The 24331-nt window shown below is 44.0% G+C and overlaps 1 protein-coding gene across 4 annotated transcripts in view; it reads right to left on the bottom strand.

Annotated features, from left to right (window-relative positions):
- COL4A5 (collagen type IV alpha 5 chain) overlaps nucleotides 1–24331 on the bottom strand; it is a 161224-nt gene that overhangs the window by 105327 nt on the left and 31566 nt on the right. For all 4 annotated transcript variants that reach the window (XM_032227460.1, XM_032227458.1, XM_032227459.1 and 1 more), the window contains exon 2: nucleotides 8773–8832. In XM_032227460.1, coding sequence (XP_032083351.1) covers nucleotides 8773–8832 — 60 coding nt within the window. The remainder of the gene's footprint in view (nucleotides 1–8772; nucleotides 8833–24331) is intronic.

Here is a 24331-nt window from a genome sequence, read left to right on the forward strand (position 1 = left end):
GGCAATCTAACCACTGAAAAATAACTTATTTCCACTTAGAAGACCCTCTATGAAAGTTTTATTCACTGGAAGGAATTTTGAGAGCAAGTTCTCTTTCATTAGCTTGATTGAGAACTGCTATTGGGACAGCAATGCAACATTTGTTATGTTCTATTTGCATCACACACTGAACAATGTGGAGAGGAGCACAGTTGTTGATGGACGAAAGGGCCTGCTTTCACTGAAGCACACCAAAGCAAGATCAAAACCTATTTCCATATAACTGTGCCATCTGAAAGAGGGGGGAAAAGTCCAAGAAATAGAGAGGTCCTGTCAATTTCTCAAACTATGAATTAATATCTACAAGAATCTCTATCTATTGGTTTGGGCAGTCTTGTCTTTGGAGTAGAGCATAGGCTGAGAACATTGCATAGATTCATACACATCAATGCTAGGAAGACAAGTTTTTTCTCTCTCCCTTTGTTCAGCGAAAGAGGACATGGCTGTTATAATTATTAACATATGGTGTTGTTACATTGGCCAGGAGATCAAAATGCTATTACAGAGTGGTTGTTTGGCTTGCCAAGGTACCAGCTGTTATATAGGATGCACTTGCGCACTTCCCAAGGTGTGCCACAGGAGGGCGAGCTGGCTTCACACCAGAGAAAAAACGAGGGCTTTTTCCTGCAGCGTTACCCAAGGCCACCTCCCTTCCTAGAGCTGCCTCGCAAGTAGGTGCCACAATTGGGAAGGTTCAGACCTATCAGGAATCTGACTGCCTGCAAAGAGCACCAGCTCATCTCTCCACCAAAGTGGTACCTATCTATCTACTTGCACAGAACATGCTTTTGAAGAGTTAGGGGAACAAAAGCTGAGGCCAGTGACAGGAGCTCACCCTGTCACACATTGAAAGGATTCAAACTGCCTGGGCTGAAATCAATTCTAGTGTTATTATGCCACTGAGCCACCACTTTTTATGACATGACTGGGATGTCCCCCAAGGAGAGAGGACTCGAAACGTGAATTTCACTTTTTCTAGTGTTTTGGACACAGATAGTAAAGCAGGTGGCAGCTAGATGGCAAGGCCCAGAGCCTTGGCTAATCTTAAAAAATTAAAGAGGTTGGGCCTTGAAAATTAGACAAATGGTCACAAGGGAATGGTGAGCTTGTAGACTAGACTGGAGGGTCAATAAAACATTGCAGAAAAAGCATTTCATTTTTGTAGTGTAGCCAAGGAAACTAGATGGACAATTCCGAGAAATCACCAGTCAAGTTTAGTTTAAGGATGTTTGTAGCTGCCAGAAAGCCGAGGTGCCAAACTAATCTTGTCTGGAAGCTACGCAGGGTCATATCTGGGTAATATCTGGATGGAGACTAGGATTGTAGGCTAAAATGAGAATTCAAAACAAGCATCCCAGCAAATGACAGTAACAAACTGCAGCCATGTTGCAGCCATGTATATATTGCTTCAGAGTGGGGATCAAAGCTAGTATACACATATATATATATGTGTGTGTGTGTGTGTGTGTGTGTGTGTGTGTATGTATGTATGTATGTATGTATGTATGTATGTATGTATGTATGTATGTATTTTTGTATTTTTGTAAACTCACCAGAATCTGGCTACACTTCAAAGAGATTTTTACTTCTGTAAAACAAGCGCCTTAAGAATTTGGGAGGAGTTAATTCACCTCTTTTATTGTGTTCCTGTTTAAGAAAAATCTGAAATCATAGCAGCATTATAATAGCAATGTGCCACTGAATTTCAGCTCTGCAATTTACGTTGAGGGCCAGGTGTGGTTCATTGGCTGGATCCCTCTGAGCTAATCCAAATCAAATGGAACCCATTTCTGACCAAGTATAATAGTCAGTGTGGGGAAAAAAATCACATGTTCATTATTGGCAACTAGGCAGCAAGCCAAACATTTCAAATTCAAGATATTTTAGGCCTGAAGCAGGGTTTTTTTTCTGACCTTAAGGGGAAACATTAGGGTGCCATTCAGATTGTACTAGAGATGTTCTTCTGAGTTTTGCTCACATTGTTCCAGCAGCTCAGGGAGCTGATCAGAGTTCAAGATGGGGTTTCAAGCTTGCAGTGTTTACAATCAAAACATTTTGCACACCGTGAGTGTGCACTACTTCAAGTGTCAAAATGAAACGTGTATTGTGGAGGATGCAACATGGGAAAAAGTTCAGCTTACTGTTGGAAACAGTTTCTGACAGGGAAGTTGGGAACCTGAGCAATCCATTTATTTATTTAAACTTTATATATATATATATAAAGAAAAAAATATGAAATTGTTATTTGAAACCTTTTATGGGCATATAATAGGGGAAATGCAAGTGTAACAATTCCAAGATAGTTAATGGGGTTCTTGACTATGATGTGTATTTTGGACTGCATTCAGATATGGAAAATCCAAAACCAGGATGTCTTGTGCTACTTGCATTGCATTTCAGTGCAATGAAACTTGCAAGGAGGGAATTTCAGAAAGTAAAATTTAAGTCTACTACTTACCATATTTTTTGGAGTATAAGACACATTCCCCCCCCAAAAAAGAGGTGAAAATTTGGGTGAGTCATACACCAAATGTAGCCCCATCCACCCACTCGCCCCCACCCTTTGGCCTCTGCCTCCCAGCAATTTGCCTCCTTGCAGCAAACAGCAAACAGCCTGTTTCAGTTTCACCTTCAGCACAGCTGATTAGCATAAGCATGTGAATGTCAGGCCTCCTGACGATCAGCTGTTTCAGGCTGCAGGGATTGCCATAGCCTATTGCCGCCTCCACGTGCCCAATTTTCAGGCTCCAGATCCCATTTTTGGCCTCTGTGCACCTCATTTTCAGCCTCCGTATGTCCCATTTTCCACACATTCTGATCCCCGCTCCTGGGCAGAAAATGTGGTGGGCCAAGGTGGCAATAGGCAATGGCAATCCCTGCAACCTGAAACAGCTGATTGTCAGGAGGCTGATCCAACCGACAATCAGCTGCTTGTGCTAATCAGGCTGTACTGAAACTGAAATGGGCTGTTCGTTGCAAGGAGGCAAATTGCTGGGAGGCAGAAGCAGATTTTTTTTTCTTGTTTCCTTCCCAAAAACTAGGTGCATCTTATACTTAGGAGAATCTTATACTCTGAAAAATACGGTAAATTTACCACTTAGTTGTAACTTCTAATGTCAGCTTCTATTGACCCCAATAATGACAGGTCAAGGTTCAGAAAATTCTGAAACATGAAACTTAAAGAAGTATATATGCAAGGGGAACCTTTACCTTTATAATTCTCAATATTTTGCTTCTAAGCGACTGACACCTTAAAAGGAAGACCCCAACTACCCCTGCTACTTTCACAGAAGGTTCAAACAAGTCCAACCTGAAAGCTTGGATGAGACTTTTTTTTTTTTTTTTTTTTTTTTTAAGGACAAGGAATTCAAGTACATAAATTCCCTTGATTTTGGAAACCGTTGCAAGTTTCAACAGCACAGATCATTCTCAAGGAGAAATTATAACTCTGGCCTCTTTCCAGAGAATCTGAATCATGGGCTATAATGGGATACTTATGGCACATCAAGCACCAATTTTAAAAACAAGAAGTTTTTTTTTCTTCTGAGGGGGAAAAAATAATTAGGTCAAAGGGATCAGAATTTGGGTCAAAATGAAGAAGACAATATTTTGAAAAAGACTTAAGGTAAAGGTAAAGGTTCCCCTCGCACATATGTGCTAATTGTTCCCAACTCTAGGGGATGGTACTCATCTCTGTTTCAAAGCCAAAGAGCCAGCACTGTCCAAAGATGTCTCCATGGTCATGTGGCCAACATGACTAAACGCTGAAGGTGCACGGAGCGCTGTTATCTTTCCACCAAAGGTGGTTCCTATTTTTCTACTTGCATTTTTACATGCTTACAAACTGCTAGGTTGGCAGAAGCTGGGACAAGTATCAGGAGCTCACTCCATTATGCAGCGCTAGGGATTTGAACTGCTGACCTTTCTGATCGACAAGCTCAGCGTCTTAGCCATTGAGCCATAATTGGCATATCATTAAGCTACAAACCCAGGCAGTCTTCAACTTACAACCATTTTATTTAGTGATCATCTGAAGTGACTTATAGCCGTTCTCTGTCCTTACAACCATCACAGCATCCCATGGTCATGTGATCAGAATTTGGGTGCTTGGCAATTAGCATATATTGATGATCAGGAATATGGGAGCAGTAAAAGGTTCACGCATTGCTTTAAGCATGTGATCTATACACCCAACATTGTGGCACTAAGCCACAGTTCCTGCCTCACTGCTATGTATAAAGGTAGAATTAAAGGGTAGGGGATGTGTGAAGCCTTCCTTTGGAGATGAACTGATGAACTGAACTGATTTTTGATAATTTAGTCAGAAATGAATATGCTCTCCCAATCAATTTTAAAAACAAATAATACAGAGGATAATTGGATCAGAACTCATCTGCATATGATTGATTTGGCACAAGAAACCATTGGTTGCCCTCTAACACCACTGGATGACATTGCCAGGTCTCACTGCTTTAGCAGGAAGCTACTCAGAGATGATTTACACCTTGGTCAGTGTCTCTTCGCACTTCTACCATCGGACAGAAGACATCGAAGCATAGCCAGCCGAACAAATAGGTTTAAAAATAGTTTCTATCCTTGGGCTGTCAGACTCTTAAACACAATCACAATCACTACATACACACACACACACACACACACACAAACACACAAACGTATGACTAGTCTGTCTGTTTCTTTCTTTCCTTCCTTCCTTCCTTCCTTCCTTCCTTCCTTCCTTCCTTCCTTCCTTCCTTCCTTCCTTCCCCCTAATTAGTTGCATAGGGATTATTATTTATACTATTTATGTTGTATTTTTTGCCATGGATTGCACCAGTGAGGCTAAAACCAATTTCGTTGTATACATGATGTACAATGACAATAAAAGCTATACTACACCATATTTAGATAAAATGTGGCTTATTGCAATATGCAAATAGAACACCTTTTGGCAGTTAATTCCAGTTATGCACCACTGTTTTAGTCACTTCTGAGATACCACTGATAATGTGTAACCTTATCTGCTTCCTCCAAATTTCTCAGCCCAAAATTGTGTCCTAACAGTACATCTTATAACGTCCCTTATTTTTATCAGAAAACTTGGGACTGTTGGCAACGCGACCTCATTTCACCTTCCTTCCTTGCCAAAGAAAGGGCTTGGCACAGGTACAAACCTTCAACAAGCACCTTTGCCAAGTTATGACCTCATTCCGTGGAGCACCTGGCGAGAAAAAGGTGCCCCTCCTAGGTAGCTTGGCCTGAAAACATGCTTCAGAAAACAGTTAGGCTGATGCTAAAACTGTAATAGCACCACAAATTATAGAAGAAACCCAACTCTTCAAGCAGCTTGGAATTTCTGATCCACACAGCTAATTGTTGGAGGACTTTTAGTGAATATTCACTTTAAAAGCTGATTTCTCCAATTCAGTGATGGGGTTCACACACCATGTTTCTGTATTTTTCGGAGTATACTGAATACAGCATTTTTTTGCCTCCTGAAACCCTGCCCCCTTCACCAAAATGGCTGTGCGTAGTCTTAAGGAGGCTTCCAGAGTGCTCCTAGGGGGTGGGGAGAGCAGAAATGAGCGATAAATGGGCCGTTTTTTGCTCAATTTGCCCCCCACCAGCCCCCAGGAGCACTCTATAAGCCTCCTAAAGGCTATGCATGCCCCTTTTTGACAAAAAATGTGCATTTTTTGCTTGTCTCCCCCCCCCGGGGGGGGCACTCTATAAGCCTCCTAAAGCTATTCATGCCTTTTTTTGGGGAAAAAAACCCAGGCCCATTTTCATGAAAAACGGGCTGTTTTTAGGAGGTCTGCAGAGTGCAAAATCTTTTTTTTTTAATTTGCCTCTGCAAAATCTTGGTGCTTTTTATAGTTTGGTGCATCTTATACTCTGAAAAATATGGTATGTCATGCTCTGTTTAATTATGATTTGCAGAATAAGCTGTACCCACTTTGTATATAATGCTATGCCATCAATCATGGTCTTCAAACACTTGTGGTTGGCTTCTCCTTAACATGAAGCCAAAACTAAACCTCATTAGGAATTAGCATGGTGGGTGAATCAGATCATATGTGCCCTAATGTTTATCTGTATCAACTTGATATTACTGTGTTTTCCTGAAAATAAGACTCAGCTGTCAAGTCTTCCAGCAGTGGCCGCTCTAGAAGTGTGCTCTATGGTTGTGGGCCGGGCGCCGGACAGAGAGTCTTCCAGACAGAGAGTCTTACAGCAGCCAGCTCACAACCATAGAGCGCACTCCTAGAGCGGCCGCTGCTGGAAGACTTGGCAGCTGAGTTTTGGAGTTTGGAAGCTGGAGAAGAAGTTATGCTCGGAGCACAGCAGCAGTACCCTGGCCCTGCAGGGGGAGCTGGGCCAGAGCATGGTGAGGCTGGGAGGCATGCTTGCTGGGGCGGAACAGGTGCTTGCACAACCCCCCCTCTGCAGCCAGGCAGAACTCCATGCACTGACCTAGGGGGTATTCCTAATGTGCCAAACCGCGGGAGCTGGGGGGTGGGCAGAGCGCCACATGGCTTGGCGCCTTAGGGATACCCCCTAGGTCAGTGAATGGTGCTCTGCCCGGCTGGAGAGGGGGTTTGCCAGGCGGTTGCTCATGAGCGTGGTCACTCATGGCTGCTTCGCCCCTGAAGCTGTGCTCAGCTCTTCGGGAGCCAGCTCACAAGGGAGCAGCCAACCGGCAACTCCCCCCTCTGGCCAGGCAGAATGCCACTCCCCAACCTAACGGTATCCCGAAGGCGGCAAGCAACATGAGTGCCTTTCTCCCCTGGCTCCTGCGGCTTGGCGCCTTCAGGATACCGCTAAGTCGGTGAGCGGTGCTCTGCCTGGCCGGAGGGGGGGATGGTTGTGCAGGGGGCTTATTTTCAGGGGTCGGCTTATATTTTTGCCCATGCGAAAAATGTTGCAAGGCGTTAGTTTCCGGACAGGTCATATTTTCAGGGAAACACGGTAGAGCTATACATAAATTAAAAAATTAAATTCACAATGTGATATACAAGAACAGGCATGGAACATAATCATGATGAACCCAAAGACTACTAGGATGAAATAAAAATTAACTGACTAAAAATAAAAATAGTTGCAAATTTCACGAGGCTTCAGCAGTCTTGCATGTAAATTGTTGAAGAATGTCGAAGGACATGTAGGGTTTTTGCTTGAGATTGTAGAGATCTCAATTCAACAAGATGTTATGAGATGTGGAGGAAAGATCCCACTCTAGCCAGCTACAAGCCACATTCCCAGCAATGGGAGAACCATTGGTCACTGACATATGCAAAAGACGTTGATGTGTTTCGCTAAGAACAGGAGTTCTTAGAGGAGCTAAGAGGGGGGGACAGGCAGCAACGGCTGTAAAGAGCTCTTCCAAAAATAAATTAAGTTTTTCTTTTTTTAATATATACATGTATTTTTATATTTTAACTCATTTTTAATCTATCTTTAATAGATACTGGAATTTTACAAAAGCACATATAGTATGTCTACCATTTGTTTTAGATACATTTTAACAATACTACAATCCAGGATTTTTAAGAATGGGGAAAAGGAGAAAAAGACAGCACTCTGCAGCAGAGAGTTCATCCAAGCCTTTGAAGCAGCAGAAAATGGAAGATTATACTGCAAACAGACAGTCTGTTCCAGTAAGTAACTCATTCGCAGTTGCCTTATCAGGTAAGTGTAATTGATGGGATTCAATGGAATGGGACTTAGAAAACCGAATTTGAAAGCAAACAGCATGTACAACTATCCTCCTTCCTCTTGGAGAATGGTTCCCCTCCTTGGAACTCAGCAGCAGCCGTTCTTGCACAGGAGGGAGATGTACTGTATTTTTCGGAGTATTAGATACACCGGAGTATAAGACACACCAAGGTTTTGAAGAGGGAAATTTAAAAAAAGTTTTTGTACTCTGCAAACTTCCCAAAAATGGCTCGTTTTTCGCAAAAATGGGCTTGTTTTTTTGAAAAGGGCATGAATAGCCTTTAGGAGGCTTGTAGAGTACTCCTGGGGGATGCTCCCCCCCAAAATGAGCAAAACGGGCCCATTTTTCACAAAAACGGGCTCATTTTTCACAAAAACGGGCTCATTTTTTGTTAAAAAATGGGAATGAATTAGGAGGCTTGTAGAGTGCTCCTGGGGATTGGGGGGCAAAATTAAGTAAAAAAATGGCCTGTTTTGTGCTCATTTCTGCCCTCCCCAGCCCCCAGGGGCACTTTGAAAGCCTCCTTAACGCTATGCACGGCTATTTTGGTGAAGGGGGCGGGGTTTTGGGAGGCTAAAAATGTTTATTCAGTGTATAAGACGCACCCAGATTTTCAGCCTCTTTTCTGAGGGGAAAAATGGTGTGTCTTATACAGTAATAAGAACAGGAGTCTCCAAATGTGGCAACTTTACCACTTGGGGACTTCACCTACTGGTGAGGAATTCTGGGAGTTGACTTCTACAAGTCGTAAAGTTGCCACGTTGGGAGATTCCTGCAGGAATATCTGTAAAGCAGTTCTTCAGGTTGACTGTCTAGCACAGTGGCCCCAACGCTTTGGGCCTCGGGGATCGGTTCTGTGGAGAGAGGTTTTTCTGTGGACGAGAGGAGATGTAGTTTTGCATATTGCCTGCATCCAATGGATGGGGCTTTGCTTGTGTGCACAACCTGCTTTCTGGTATGTCGCGACCCAGTTGGGGACCCCATGCCTAGCACAAATTTACACTCCCTTCCAGACTCACCTTCTCTCCTTTTTCTCCACTGCAGTCACACTTAGTGCTTGAGGAACACCCATGGCATGCCTAGAAGGGAGAGAAAGAAGCTCAGTATGAGATATGAAGTGGTCCTTGGATAGGAAGAATTACTTCTCAAAAGTTAATGGGAAGCCACAACTCTGGACTCCTTCATTGTGGAACTAAGCATACTTTAAACATGGTAGGTGTACCAAACAACGAGCAAGCAGATAATCCTAATTACAATCTGCAAAACAGAAAGTTGATTTCAATGATAACTGAGCAATGAAGTTCACTTGCCTCTTTACATTAATAAAAGGAGGGAAACCATATTATTCACTTCTCGACCTATCTGGAGGTCTTTAGAAAAAGAGTTGGTTATTTCTGCTTTGTAGAGATACAAAAAGAAGGCAGTGTCCCTGCTTCTAAGCAAAAACCTACTTGCTGGTTTTGCGCCAACTCAGAAGCTCAAACTGCCCAAGGAGCTGCTGATTCAGTTCTAAAGAGGAATTATTGAGTCTGTCATCTGCACCTCCATAACTGTCTGGTTTGGTTCTGCAACCCAACAAGACAGACACAGACTTCAGAGGAGAATCAGAATTGCAGAAAAAACAATGTCTGCCAACCTGCCTTCCATCGAGGACCTGTACACTGCACAAGTCAAAAAGGGGGCCGTGAAAATATTTACAGACCCCTCACATCCTGGACATAAATTGTTTCAACGTCTATCTTCAAAATGATGCTATAGGGCACTGCACACCAAGACAATTAGACACAAGAACAGTTTTTCCCCGAACGCCATCACTCTACTAAACAAATAATTCCCTCACCACTGTCAAAATTATTCACTAAGTCTGCATTACTATTACTATTAGTCTTCTCATCATTCCTATCCCCCATCTTCTCCCACTTATGACTGCAGGACTGTAACTTTGTTGCTTGTATCCTTGTGATTTTCATGGATATTGATTGTTTCCTGAGTGCTTATTTGTACCCTGTGACTATCGTTAAATATTGTGCCTTATGATTCTTGACGAATGTATCTTGTCTTTTTATGTACAGAGACCATTTGCACCAAACACAAATTCCTTGTGTGTCCAATCACACTTGGCCAATAAAGAATTCTATTCTATTCTATTCTATTCTATTCTATTCTAATTCTATTCTATCAAGACCAAAGTCTTCTGCCCACAAGATTCTCAATGTGGTTCCTTCCATGTTTCTAAACACTTCAAAAACTCCCTACTTTGATCATCCCCCTTTCTGCTCTTTCATATCATTGTTCTCCTCATCCTCAAAGACTTCATATCCCTGTGGTCTGGTACAACTATTACAATATCACAAGGCAGCTGTGTGGTTCAAAGATGCTCAGAGCCCTCACCTGTTATTCCTACCCATAATCGTAATCCTGGCACTGCCAGCCATAAACCCCTCAGGAAGCCATCTCCTTCTTCTAGATGAAGCTTCTTAAAACCCATCTTCCCCAAGAGACACTTAAGGTACACACCTCAAGGAGAGGAGGATGCTATGCATCAGGGGGTGTCCAACCTTGGCATCTTATGGACTTCAGCTTCAAGCATGGCTGACTGGGGGATTGTGGGAGTTAAAATCCACAGGACTTAAAAGTTACCAAAGTTGGACATCACTGCTATAAAAAAAAATGATCACACATAACTGTAACAAAATGCTTGTCTTTATGTTGTTCTTTCAGCCAGACTGCAGCTTAGATGGCATTTTCCCAGGGAAGGAGCTGATCCTGATCTTCAATCAATCATGCAGGTAACACCCCCCCACACACACCTGTATGTTGCCTTTCATTTGGGATGATCTATACAGATAGACTCTTGCAAGATAAGATTTTTGGATGGGGAATTCTGGGTACCATAATCCAGCACAGCTGGAAGCAAAAAGTCTATGAAAGAAAGGTTGTGTAAGTATATCCTTTCCTCTTACAACTCAGGTAGTCCTTGAATTGCAGCCATTGATCTAGTGACTATTTGAGCAGCATTAAAAAAGTGACTTATAACTGGTTCTCAAGCTTATAACTTGGTCCCAACTGTGGTTGTAAGTTGAGGACTATCTATACCTTCAAAAATCTGGGACTGCCTACCTTAACTATGGGAAAGGAATAGGAAAATAACATTATCAATACCATATAAAGAAAACTTATATAAATGTTTTATAGGTGGCATCAACCACCTGCGAAAATAGCCAAAATGTTTAGAAATTTAGTGCCAAATTGTTGGAAATGTGATTACGAATCAGGCACGCACTACCATATGTGGTGGCCGTGCCAAAAAACTAAAGAATATTGGCAGAAAATTCAAAGGTGGCTGATAGAGGTAACTGAAGAGGACATAGAATTTACACCCAAACTATTTCTTTTTGGAATCATAAACTATAAATATAACAAGGGAGTAATTTACCTAACAACACATATTATTACAGCAGCAAGAATGGTCTTTGCCCAAAACTGGAAAAACAGGGAAATTCCAAAAGAGGAGGAAGCAATTAGGAAAATGCTGACGTGTGCTGAAATGGAGAAATTGACATGGGAGGTTGAAGAACAAAGACAAATCAGAATATTATAAGATCGGGGACAATTTTTTATCACTGATTGGTACAAAAAAGGAAAGACCCAAAATAAACAATGACTAAGATCTATAAATGGAAATTAGAATTATGTATGAAACTAAAACAGTGAAAATGTATAAGATAAAAAAAAGCAACATGGTTGGAATTACGATATTTCTATATTTGTAAATACTGAACAGACCAAATGTAAATAAGCAGGGTAGTTATAACGTGTAACTTTATATCTTAGCATGTATGGCATTGGACACACTGTGTCCAATGTTTTAATTTGTGTTCAATAAAAAACTTTATTAAAAAAAAGAATCTGGGACTGCCTCTTCAGGTAAGTACCTGTGTGTAATAATGTGATACCTTTTGAAGAACAAATTAATTGGACACACCCTTAAAATTAATTAAAACATTTCCCTTTGCAAAGATCTGCACGTGGTATAATTATCCAAAAATTGTTTTTTTTTAGGAAGTCTGAATTGTAATATGACTTTATAATTGAATAAAAAATTGTGGCCAAGTTTTCTGTCTTCACTAGCCCAATTCTTCTTCCTATAAATATTGCCTTTGGCACAGCGGCGTGCAGCAAAATATTGCACCATCGCATCTCAGATACGTTAGCCAGCCATGCAAGTTGTGATTAGAGTAATTAAACAACTACATAATTGGAACAGACATAATTGCTTAACATTGTTAGCATAAATAGTTTATGCATCACATTTTATATCACTTGCTTTAGAAGCATCTTAAAACGCTGACCAAATAAGCCAATAAAAATGAGGACAATTTGCAGCAAAGCTGCAAGAAATTTATATTAATAATAAGAAATAAAGATGGTTGCAACCTGATCTCTAACCAATAGATGGAGCTTTCTACTCATAGTTGCAAAGTAGTTTACTCAAATCCAGAAATGTTCCAAATTCAGCACTCCCCAAGTTTGCCAAAAAAGACAATTTATAGACAGACAATTGCCAAGAAGACAATTCACAGAGAAACAATTCAGAGAGCTCCAAAACCCCACATAAGATAATTCAGAGAAGTCACAGAAATATTGAGAGAAGGAATTCACACCCTTCTCTCATTTACTCATGAAAATGTTGGCCACTTAGAGTTTCTTCTTTGGGGAAAAAAAATCACATCTGCATTCAAAGTTAATTCAGAATAGGTCAACAAATAAAATGTCAGATATTGGTTTAATTCCATTCCTAATTTCTTATTTCTTTTTGGAGTTCCATATTGGTCTTCTAAATATTTTTGAAGAAGATTCAAAATACATAAAATAAAATATTGAGCACAGAAGGAGAAGCCTAATACTGTCCTAAGAAAAAATAAGGCTTAATTAAATAATTTCAAAAGCCTTTTTTAACCCACCAGACCTTAAGAAGTAATGAAAAAGGCCCATAATACAATAAAACCATTTCCATTAAGCACTAATTGATCAATGAAAAGATGCATTGTTTAAAATATACATAACTAGCTGAATCCCCGTGCTATCGCAATCGGGCTTGATAAATCAACACTTGCAGCTTGAAAATAAATGAGTAGTTACAATTGGCCTCTCCTCTCCCCTTCTCTCCCTCAGGTTTGCCTCATTGATCCTCTCCTATCCCCTTTTCTCCTTCAGGTCTGCCCCACAGAGGCCTCTCCTATCTTATCCCCTTCTCTCCCTTCCTTAGCATCAGAGCATTTTTCAGGTGGGGAGGGGGAGTAGAATGTCTAAATTCCCAGCCTGAAGACCAGATGAGTCACACACTGGCCATGCCCGTGCTCAAGTGGCAGTTGTAACAGAGTTCTTTTCAGGTGGGAAGGGGGAGTAGAATGTCTAACTCCTTAGCATCAGAGCGTGCTAATAATACTATAAGAAATACTAATGATCTGATGGTCATTTCAAAAAATCCTTTCTTAACGAGCACCTAGAAGCCAAGAGGAACATATGTGCCAAATTTCAAGTTTGTAGGCTTTAAAGTACTGGAGATTTTGTGATGATGCATGAATAGTATTTCACTTTTATATATATAGATGAAGAACAAAACAAAACTAATGCATAAAATATATAAATAGGGTTAGTCACATAAAATGTTTGAAGGTGGATTTCCCTTCGAAAACGGGGCTGAGTCCAGACTGAGATTTCACCCAAATGGTTTTTTTTAAATCTTAGTTTATTAGCCTCATGATATTGAAATTCAGATGTACTCTGTACTGTTCTTGGAAATATTCTACCTTAAACTTCACAGAATTATTTCTGATAAAATATGCAGATTATTATATCACACTTAATTCACTGTCCTGCAGAAATTCACTAGATTCACATGTTGCATTGGAATGTCATTTATTCTACAAGCAAATTGCCAAATGCAGCCCACAAAGACTGGGCTTAGATAACACTTTGAGCCTGAACAAGCTGAAGTTAATGGGTGATAGCCAAGTGAAACAAGAAAGGAAAAAGGAACCAATTTTGTTGTATTTAAGTACAATGACAATAAAGATTATACTTTAAAAAGAGGACATGGATGGTAAAATCAGCGTAGGTACTAACCAAACCTTGCATGAAAAAAACAGTGAGAAGCTTTTTTCAATTTGCCAACTGATTTGCAAACCCATCTGCAAATTTGCCAACTGCTGTGGGAATTCATTTGCAAATTAATGCAACTGTCAAGCTAAGACTAGTAGTTACATGCATCACATGTGGATTGCCAAAAAAAAAAAACCCATTCCCCCAGGAAAGGGTTAAAAATTAACTTTTTAAACCAATCAGCTCATTGTAGGTGTGTTGGAATATTGGCATTGAATTCCCTTCCCACAATTCCTCAATAAGACCTTGCCCCAAATCTGAAAGAGGGAGCTCAGTTTTTAAAATATAGAATATAGAATAACAGAGTTGGAAGGGACCTTGAAGGTCTTTTAGTCCAACCCCCTGCCTAGGCAGGAAATCCTAGGCCATTTCAGACAAATGGTTATCCAACATCTTCTTAAAAATGTCCAGTGTTGGAGCATTCACAACTTCAGGAGGAAACTTGTTCCACTGATTCATTGTTCTAACTTCCAGGAAATTTCTCCTTAATTCTAGGTTGCTTCTTTCCTTGATTAGTTTCCACCCATTGCTTCTTGCCCTGCCCTCAGTGTGATATTCCTGCACTTCAGTGATGAGGTGATTAAGGAGTGGCTCAAACATCCACAATGGATTGTATAGCCTTTTGCTATACAATCCATTTTCCCAGCCCTTTGTTATCTCTCTAGTTGATCACACTCCTTCATCCTTAGGAGAAGACCTCAGAAAGCGAGTCATCCCAGGAGATCTATTCTGATGGAGAACTTGGGACAACCAGGAAGGTAGAGAGCAATAGAGATAAGGAAGAAAAAAAACCATTAATAATATCTCCTTGGCCCCATCCATCCATCCATCCAAATAGAGCTGGAAGGAACCTTTGAGGTCTTCTAGTCCAACCCCCTGTTCAAGCAGGACACCCTATACCAGTGTTTCTCTATCTTGACAACTTGAAGATGTTTGGACTTCAACTCCCAGAATTCTGGGAGCTGAAGTCCAGACATCTTCAAGTTGCTAAGGTTGGGAAACACTGCCCTATACCATTTCAGACAAGTGGTTTTCCAGTCTCTTCTTTAAAAACTTCCAGTGATGGAGAACCCAGAACTTCTGAAGTCAAACTGTTCCTCTGATTAATTGTTCTCACTATCAGGAAGTTCCTCCTTAATTCTATCGTTGCTTCTCTCGTTCCCATCCATTGTTTCTTGTCTTGCTTTCTAATCAACAGAAGCAGCTCAAAAAGGCCATTCTAAGAAATTGATTGAAAATCTCACACATCCTGAAAAATGTGTAGAAAGACAGAAGCCTCTTCTGAAGGAAGAACGGCTTGAAGTGGGATGAAGTGTTATGCGATACTTCTCCAAATCCTCCAGGAACCATAGCATCTATTTTCTTTGGAGCAACCAAACCTGTAATCACAAATGCCACAGCTAAGCCAACTTTTTCGAACCAGCACTGTCCAGTGGCAAAGCAGTTGCATTGACTTCGGGACACTGCAACCGTCACAAACACTTGCGATTGCCAAGTGTTTGAATTCTGATCACATGACCATGGGGATGCTGAAAAATGGTCATACATCACTTTTTTCAGTGCTGTAGTAATTTAGAGCAGTCACTAAATGAATAGTAGTAAGCTGAGGACTAGCTGTAATTGCTCTGGATTATGACAACCAGTTTCTCAGTTGCAATGGATGGCTGTGAAAGTTGGACCATAAGAAAGGATGAGTGCCAAAGAATGGAGACTTTTGAACTATGGTGCTGGAGAAGACTCCCGTGAGTCCCTTGGACTTCAAGGTGATCCAACTGGTCAGTCCTAGAGGAGATCAACCCTCACTGCTCTTTAGAAGACCAGATCCTGAAGATGAAACTCAAAGACTTTGGCCACCAAATGAGAAGGAAGGACTCACTGGAGAAGAGCCTAATGCTGGGAAAGATGGAGGGCAAAAGAAGAAAGGGACAACAGAGACTGAGGTGGCTGGATGGCGTCACCAAAGCAGTCGGCGTGAGCTTCAATGGACTCCAGAGGATGGTAGAGGACAGGAAGGCCTGGAGGAATGTTGTCCATGGGGTCACGATGGGTTGGACACGACTTCGAAACTAACAACGAGAACTATAATCCCACACGTCTACCAAATTGGGAAATATTCTCAATCAGTGAGCACTGATGATGTTACCTAGTTGGGTAATGAAACATCTGCAAGAAAACAAGAAGCTCAGAAAGCACCAAGGACCCCTCATGTCAACCCTGAGCTACAAATATTCTTTCTGAGAAATACTCCCCCGCTAACATGATTTCTAAGCAGGCATCTCCATCTCCAGCAGGAGACAATGGACTGAAGCCAAAGTCCCAAATGAAACTCAGATGTTTTTTCAAAGTTCTCCTCAGAAAAACCCAAGACCAGTGTTTTACCTTTTCTTTTTTCTCAACCAACATCTGTATTCTTTCAGGAGCAATTTGTCAAAGGCAGTAGGTTGGCAACAAGCAAGAGTTGATTCAGTTTCAGTTTCAGTTTCAGTTTATTGGGATTTATATGCCGCCCTTTTCCCTGAGGGGACTCAGGGCGGCTTACAACCACAGGGGAGGGGAAGTGCAAGGTCAAAACAAACAATTAGTGAACAAAAGAAAAATGATAAAACACAACTTTCATTCAGCAATCAAACACTCGGGCGGGTGATTGGAAACCTATTCCCAGGCCTGCTGGGAGAGCCAGATCTTGAGGGCTGCGCGGAAGGTCTGGATCGTGGTGAGGGTGCGGATCTCCATGGGGAGCTCGTTCCATAGGGTCGGGGCAGCAACAGAGAAGGCTCTCCTCCGTGTGGTCGCCAGTCGGCATTGACCGGCTGATGGAATTCGGAGGAGGCCTAGTCTGTGCGATCTAATTGGTCGGTTTAGGGAGGTAATCGGCAGAAGGCGGTCTCTCAAGTACCCAGATCCACTACCATGGAGTGCTTTAAAGGTGGTCATTAGTATCCTGAAGCGCACCCGGAGACCAACAGGCAGCCAGTGCAGCTCGCGGAGGACAGGTGTAACGTGGGCGAACCGAGGTGCGCCCACTATCACTCGCGCGGCTGCATTTTGGACTAGCTGTAGTCGCCGGATGCACTTCAGGGGCAGCCCCATGTAGAGCCCATTGCAGTATTCCAGTCTGGAGATCACAAGGGCTCGAGTGACTGTTGTGAGGGCCCCCCGATCTAGGTAGGGCCGCAACTGGCGGACCAGGCGAACCTGGGCAAATGCCCCCCTGGTCACAGCTGACAGCTGGTGGTCAAAAGTCAGCTGTGGATCCAGGAGGACTCCTAAGTTGCGGACCCTATCTGAGGGGTATAAAATTTGACCCCCCAGCCTAAGCGTTGGTGTATTAGCCAAATTATTGGGGGGGAAACACAACAGCCACTCGGTTTTATCCGGGTTGAGCACCAGTTTGTTAGCACTCATCCAGTCCTTAACGGCCTCCAGACCCTGGTTCATCACGTCCACCGCTTCATTGAGTTGGCACGGGGCGGACAGATACAATTGCGTATCGTCCGCATATTGATGGTATTTTATCCCGTGCCTCCGAATGATCTCGCCCAGCGGTTTCATGTATATGTTAAATAGTAGGGGGGATAAGACCGAACCCTGGGGTACCCCACATGTTAGGGGCCTCAGGGACGATCTCTGCCCCCCGACTAACACCGACTGCGACCTGTCCGAGAGGTAGGAGGAGAACCACCGCAGAACAGTGCCTCCCACTCCCACCTCCCGCAGTCGTCGCAGAAGGATACCATGGTCGATGGTATCGAAAGCCGCTGAGAGGTCAAGGAGAACCAGGATGGACGCATAGCCTCCATCTCTGGCCCTCCAGAGATCATCGGTCAATGCGACCAAAGCGGTTTCTGTGCTGTAACCAGGTCTGAAGCCGGACTGGAAGGGGTCAAGATAGCTAGCTTCCTCCAAGGCCCGTCGAAGCTGAAAGGCTACCACCTTCTCAACAACCTTCCCGATAAAGGGAAGGTTGGAGACAGGACGAAAGTTGTTTAAGATGGCTGGATCTAACGATGGTTTCTTTAGGAGGGGTCTCACCACCGCCGTTTTGAGTACGGCGGGGAAGTGCCCCTCCCGAAGGGAGGCGGTGACAACCGCCTGGATCCAGCCATGTGTCACCTCCCTGCTGTTAGCCACCAGCCAGGAGGGACACGGGTCCAGAATACAAGTGGAGGCACTTACAGCTCGGATGGCCTTGTCCACATCCCCAGAGGCAACTTCCTGGAACTCAACCCAGAGTTGATGTGGCAGATGATCCTCCTGTGTCTCAGCTGGATCTACTGCGGTGGAGTCCAAGTCCGATCGAAACCGAGCTACTTTGTCCGCCAAGAATTGAGCATAATCCTCAGCCCTACCCTGCAAGGGGTCTCCTGCATCCCTCCTATTAAGGAGGGAGCGGGTTATCCTGAACAGGGCGGCTGGGCGTGACTCGGCGGACGCAACCAAGGAAGAAATATATGATCTTTTTGCAGTTCTTAATGCTCGAACATAGTCCTTGGTGCAGGTGGTTAAGAGTGCTCGGTTTGCCTCGGACTTATCCGACCTCCACTGGTGCTCTAGGCATCTCCTCCGGCGTTTCTTCTCCCGGAGTTCCTCGGTGAACCAGGGAACTCTCCGGGATCCACTGACCCGGAGGGGCCGTAGTGGCGCAATCCGGTCGAGAGACTCCGACGCCGCCGAGTACCAGGCGGCAGCCAGAGTCTCCGCCGAACTGTGGGCGAGGGTATCAGGAATAACCCCAAGCTCCGTCTGGAACCTCTGAGGGTCCATAAGTCGCCTGGGGCGGAACCACCTGGTCGGTTCCTCCTCCCTACGGTGGGGGTTTGGCCTCCGGAAGTCGAGCCTCAGTAGGCAATGGTCTGACCACGACAGGGGTATGATCTCATTACCCCTCAGACCAAGATCACACATCCACTGCTCCGAGAGGAATACGAGGTCGAGCATGTGACCCGCTGCATGGGTTGGGCCCCGAATTACCTGGGTCAAGCCCATGGCTGTCATGGAAGCCATGAACTCCTGCGCCCCGTCAGAGCGTTCACCGAGCGATGGCAAGTTGAAATCCCCCAGAACAATAAGCCTGGGGAACTCAACTGCCAGCTCGGCTACTGACTCGAGGAGCGAGGGGAGGGATGCTGCAACGCAGTTGGGAGGCAGGTACGTTAGCAGCAAACCCACTTGACCCTTGAGGTCCAACTTTATCAGCAGAGACTCACACCCGACAAGCTCCGGAGCAGGGACCCTACGAGGTAACAGAGACTCCCGGATTACAATAGCCACACCGCCACCCCTTCCCTGGGCTCTCGGCTGATGAAGCACCTGAAATCCCTCTGGGCACATCTCTACGAGGGGGACTCCTCCTTCTGTGCCCAGCCAGGTTTCAGTAATACATGCCAGGTCTGCCCTCTCGTCAACAATTAAGTCCCGGACGAGGGGAGCTTTGTGAACAACAGACCTGGCATTTAGCGACAACAGCCTGAGCCCAGGGTCCTGACTACTCGCGCCATCTGGTCTTGGAGTGGGACTCCTAGGGCCGGAAGGAGGGAACTCTGTAATGTAGCGAACCCTCCTTCCCCGGTAATGGCCAGCCCTAAGGTCCCCGCCGTATCTGCCTCTCCCTGTCACGACCGCTATGCTCCGACCCACTCCCATGTCCATGGCCCCCCCAACCACCCCGGTTCCTCCCGCCTTCCCCAGCAGGTCCTCCGAGTCAAACATTCTCATTTATCCACTCTAACAATCCCACGTAAAAATTTAAAACATATAAAATACAAAGGTAACAATTACTAAAAGTGGGCCATTCATTCAATTCCAAACAACTCCCATACACTCAACATTCTATTTAAAAATTGCGCAGTTATAATATATAATAATATGGAAACAGTGGAGGAAGCGATGGTCTGCTCCTCTCCCTTATGTCCTGGGGAGATGTCCTTAGCCACCACGTCAAAAGTACGTAGTATGTAAGGTGGCTGTAGCCAAACAAAATTGAGTGTAAAGCTCCAGAGTTCGTAAATGGCTCCCATATAGTCTTGTCCCACTGGTGGAGGTTAGCGGGCTGTATATTCGAAAGTCTCTTTCCCAAGGATATATAAGGCCCCCAATGTAGGGGACCAGAATTCGAGGTTGACTTGCACCGCTCTTGCAAATGGAGGGAAAAATGCTGGTATTTTCGGGGCTCAATCCTTGTCCCTGTAGCCGCCATCCTCTATCGCTCCCTGCCAGTTGGCCACAATCCTACTCCTCCTAGTGGTTAAGTGGGCAGGGAGCAAGGTCCGGAGGGGGCTACAACGATGGTAAATAGTAAAGCGGCAGATGACAAATAATAAAATAGGTAACCAATAGTAATTCCAGTAGCAGATCAAAGTCAAAACCTGGCTTGAGGCAACTACACCCTTTCTCTACTTCTTCCTGTTCCTTTTAACCTAGTGGAATCCTGGAGAACAGACAGCTGGATGACTTCTCTCACAACTCCAAAGTAGGACAGGCAACTTATGAAATGTTCCATGTGACGGAAGCACTTGACCATATATTTCCTAAGGTGCCGGGAAAGACACTAGCAAAGTGTAGCTCTGGAATCTTGCAAAAAGCTTAGATTTCCATCCTCTGGTTGAATGAACTTCCCAGAAAGTGCTTTTGAATTCTGGGGCACGCATTTAGACCTCTGTATTCTGGCTGCCACCACCTCTCCAAAGGCTGGGAGTGTGTTAGCCCAACTCCTTCAGTTAGACAAAGGACTATTGTACTGGGAGTTAGCCAAATTTAGAATCAGCAAACTGGCAGCTTATATTCAGGGCCAAAAATTCTGTCCCCGACTTTCCAGTGAGATCACATCTCTTTCCTTCCTTGTCGGCTTTCAATCTCCAGCCATTGTTTCTCAGAGCATTTTTGTTCCAATGGTCTTCCTTCACTCTAGACTTCTTTCAGATCTACTGAAACGTCAGCTGTCAATGGCATAGATTAGCAGTTGCTGTGCTGGCTACCACATTGGGGCAGTTGGCTCATTATAGCAATAGCATTTAGGCTTACATACCACCCCATAAGGGATGCGGTGGCTCAGTGGCTAAGATGCTGAGCTTGTCAATCAGAAAGGTCTGCAGTTCAGCAGTTCAAATCCCTAGCGCCGCATAACAGAGTGAGCTCCCATTACTTGTCCCAGCTTCTGTCAACCTAGCAGTTCGAAAGTGTGTAAAAAATACAAGTAAAAAAATAGGTGGGAAGGTAACAGCATTCCATGTGCCTTTGGTGTTGAGTCATGCCGACTACATGACCACGGAGACATCTTCGGACAGCGCTGGCTCTTCGGTTTTGAAACGGAGATGAGCACCACCCCCTAGACTAGCAGATATGTGCGAGGGGAACCTTTACCACCATATAGTGCTTTGCAGACCTTTCTAAGCAGTTTACAAAGTCAGCATATTGGCCCTACCCCCAATCTGGCTCCTCATTTTTCCAACCTTGTCCAGATGGATGACTGAGTCAACCTGGAACCCGGTCAAGATCAAACTCCAGGTGGTGGGCAGAGTTAGCCTGCAATATTGCAGCATAACCACTGCACAGTTATGGGGAAACAGCTGGGTTAAAGACATGGAACATTTTTCATTCTTGCAAAACTTCTAATTGGAAAGGAAATGACTATACTATGGAGGTGTTTACAGAGCACCTGTAGCTTAATGAGACATAGTACACACACACACACAGTCTGGTGTTTAGCATAATTTAGAAATGAACAGAGCGATGTTTGGACAACTCTTAGGCTACAACAAGCAAGTATGGGGCCATGGCAGTTTTCCTGTCCCAGCTGTTTTCCTTTAAACATTTTGCATATAATCAGACAAATCCTCAATTGTTGATGGACCAACTTCTCCCTGGCCCAATAGGCTACAGTCAGTTGTCCTATGTACTAAACCCTTAAACAAGCTATTGATCTACTATCTGGAATTACATTTATATTCTTAAAGGTGTTTTTGTGCTAACGAAGTTAACAGATTAACAGAGTTGGAAGGGACCTTATAGATCATCTAGTCCAACCCCCGGCTCAAGCAGGGGACCCTACACCATTTCTGACAAATGGCAGTCCAGTCTCTTCTTGGAAGCCTCCAGTGATGAAGCTCCCAAATGACCGGCTGGCTCCGCCCATCCTGCCCCTCCCCTCCCATTCATAAATGATGCCTGCAAGTAGAGTTGGAAGGTTAATTTTTGAAAATGCAAGTATTTATTTGGACTTTTATCATCCTGAGTAATCAAGATGTAATAATCGTTGGGCTGTTGAGGATGGCAGTAAAGCCTAGCCGCCTGCATTTAATCAGGGACAGGGAAAGAAAGACCTATCCATGAAAAGGAAGGCAACGGGAAGGAGAGAAATATCACATGTTGCCCGTTAATCGGGCAGGAAGCCCATCAGGTTGTAACTGTTAGTCCCCTGGACTATGCTTTCTTCTCATTGTAACCTTCCACTTATGGAACAGCAGGGATGGGATCAGCAAAGCTACCAGCCACCAAAGGAAAAAGAGTTGATTTAATTTAGTAAGTCTCTAACGTGATTATACAATGATTTTATCAGGAGCATTTGGGTTGGGCGAGTGGGAATAGGGCAGAGTAGGGGGTGGGGGGAATCATCCAACAGTGTCAAATTCTCTGGCCTGAACTTGTGCAGTTTTATCAACCGAATTTCCCCTCAAATATTTACAGAAGGCCTTATCCCATGAGCCTATCCAATTTATTCACCCAATCCTTTTCAATGAAACAATTAGGGACATTTTTGGAGGGGGTAAAATGAGTGCTTTACATTCAGCATTCAGCAGTCAAAGGGGGTTTGAGTCCTTCTTCCGATCAGGAAGAAGGTCAAAAGTAATTCCTCGCCCGACATCTTACAAAGGAGGCCCTCAAGCCCCCCCCCCCCTTCTCTCTTTTTCTATGTACACATATTAACTCACTTGCCACTCACTTCAAAAGGAAGCTATTTTGCTCCAACTGGGAATGACATTAAGTCTAAATCCACTCATGCTGTATAGAAAGAGGGTTTCCTTCAATGCACTCAAAAGGAGATGATGAAAGGACTCGCTCAAAGCCCAGCAACTTAACAAGGTGCCCCATTCATTGCATTCCTACATACGGCGGTTGTGATCTTTAAGATGCCTTTACAGTTTGGCAGCTGAGTTTATCGATCAGCTTCCACCTACTGGCTAATTAAGGAAGCCCGGCAGACAGAGGTCCAGAATGCAACTGAGGGCCTGTGGCCAAGATCATGTCAGTTCGAATCCTGAAGGAGGTTCCCAGGCCAGCATCAGATAAAAACCGGGAGAAAGATCTCTGAAATTTGGATTGGGTTCACACCAGTGGTGGGTTCCTACTGGTTTGGACTGGTTCGGCCGAACTGGTAGTGGTTTGGTGGCTTCGGTCACTGGAACTAGCAGTGACCCAGGCCTGCCACCCCCCCAAACCAGTTCTCCGGGCAGTGCCTTAGGCGCCATCTTGTTTCTCAGTTCTGCGCATGCATAGAACAATTTTAATAGCACTGCGCATGCATGCACAATGCACATTAAGCGCACACGCACATGAGCGAACCGGCAATAGCGCTTGCCAGGACCCAACCCTGGTTCACACATTGCTTGATCTACCATGCTAAGCCAAGGTTTTAATCATGGTTTCTGGAATAAATCATAACGGCTTAGTGCAGACACAATTGCAGCCACACGGCTGGTTTTACACATCCCCCTGAGCCTGATGATAAGCATGGAGTGTTGAGCACACTAAAATACTAATATGTCACATTGAGTTTCCAATCTGTAAGGAATTGGGTTTATGCCATGGGCTGAGTCAAAACCAACCCAACCACGCTGTAGCTCAGCGTAATGTGTGAAACCAAGCCAGCCTGCTCACTTGAACAACAGGTAAAAAAGCCAGAATTCTTGCATTCTCGCCTCCATTTTAATGTCTTTGATGATGGTTTAAGTTCTAAACTGACCTTATGTGCTGTTAAGGAGAGGAGATCCCTTTGGAACTGCTGGAAGAAGCCTTCTGGCTGATGGTATTTCCTCTTTAAATGATTTAAAGACCAAGGATCTTGAGAATGGAAGAATATACCTGCCATCCACAAATAACCAACTTGGACTGAGAGCAATAGCAATAGCACTTAGACTTATATACCACTTCACAGTGCTTAACAGCTCTCTCTAAGTGGTTTACAGCCTCTTGCTCCCAACAATCTGGCTCCTCATTTTACCCACCTTGGAAGGATGGAAGGCTGAGTCAACCATGAGTCGGTGAGAATCGAACTGCCAAACTGTAGGCAGCAGGCAATCAGCAGAAATAGCCTGCAATACTGCATTCCAACCACTGTGCCACCATGGCTCATTGCACATCATCTTCCTTTTCTCCATTGGACAGAGAGTCCAGTTGTTCTCAGTAGTTTGCTAGATG

This window comes from Thamnophis elegans, chromosome 12 (genome assembly GCF_009769535.1).
Source record: "Thamnophis elegans isolate rThaEle1 chromosome 12, rThaEle1.pri, whole genome shotgun sequence".
Taxonomy (NCBI): Eukaryota; Metazoa; Chordata; class Lepidosauria; order Squamata; family Colubridae; genus Thamnophis; species Thamnophis elegans.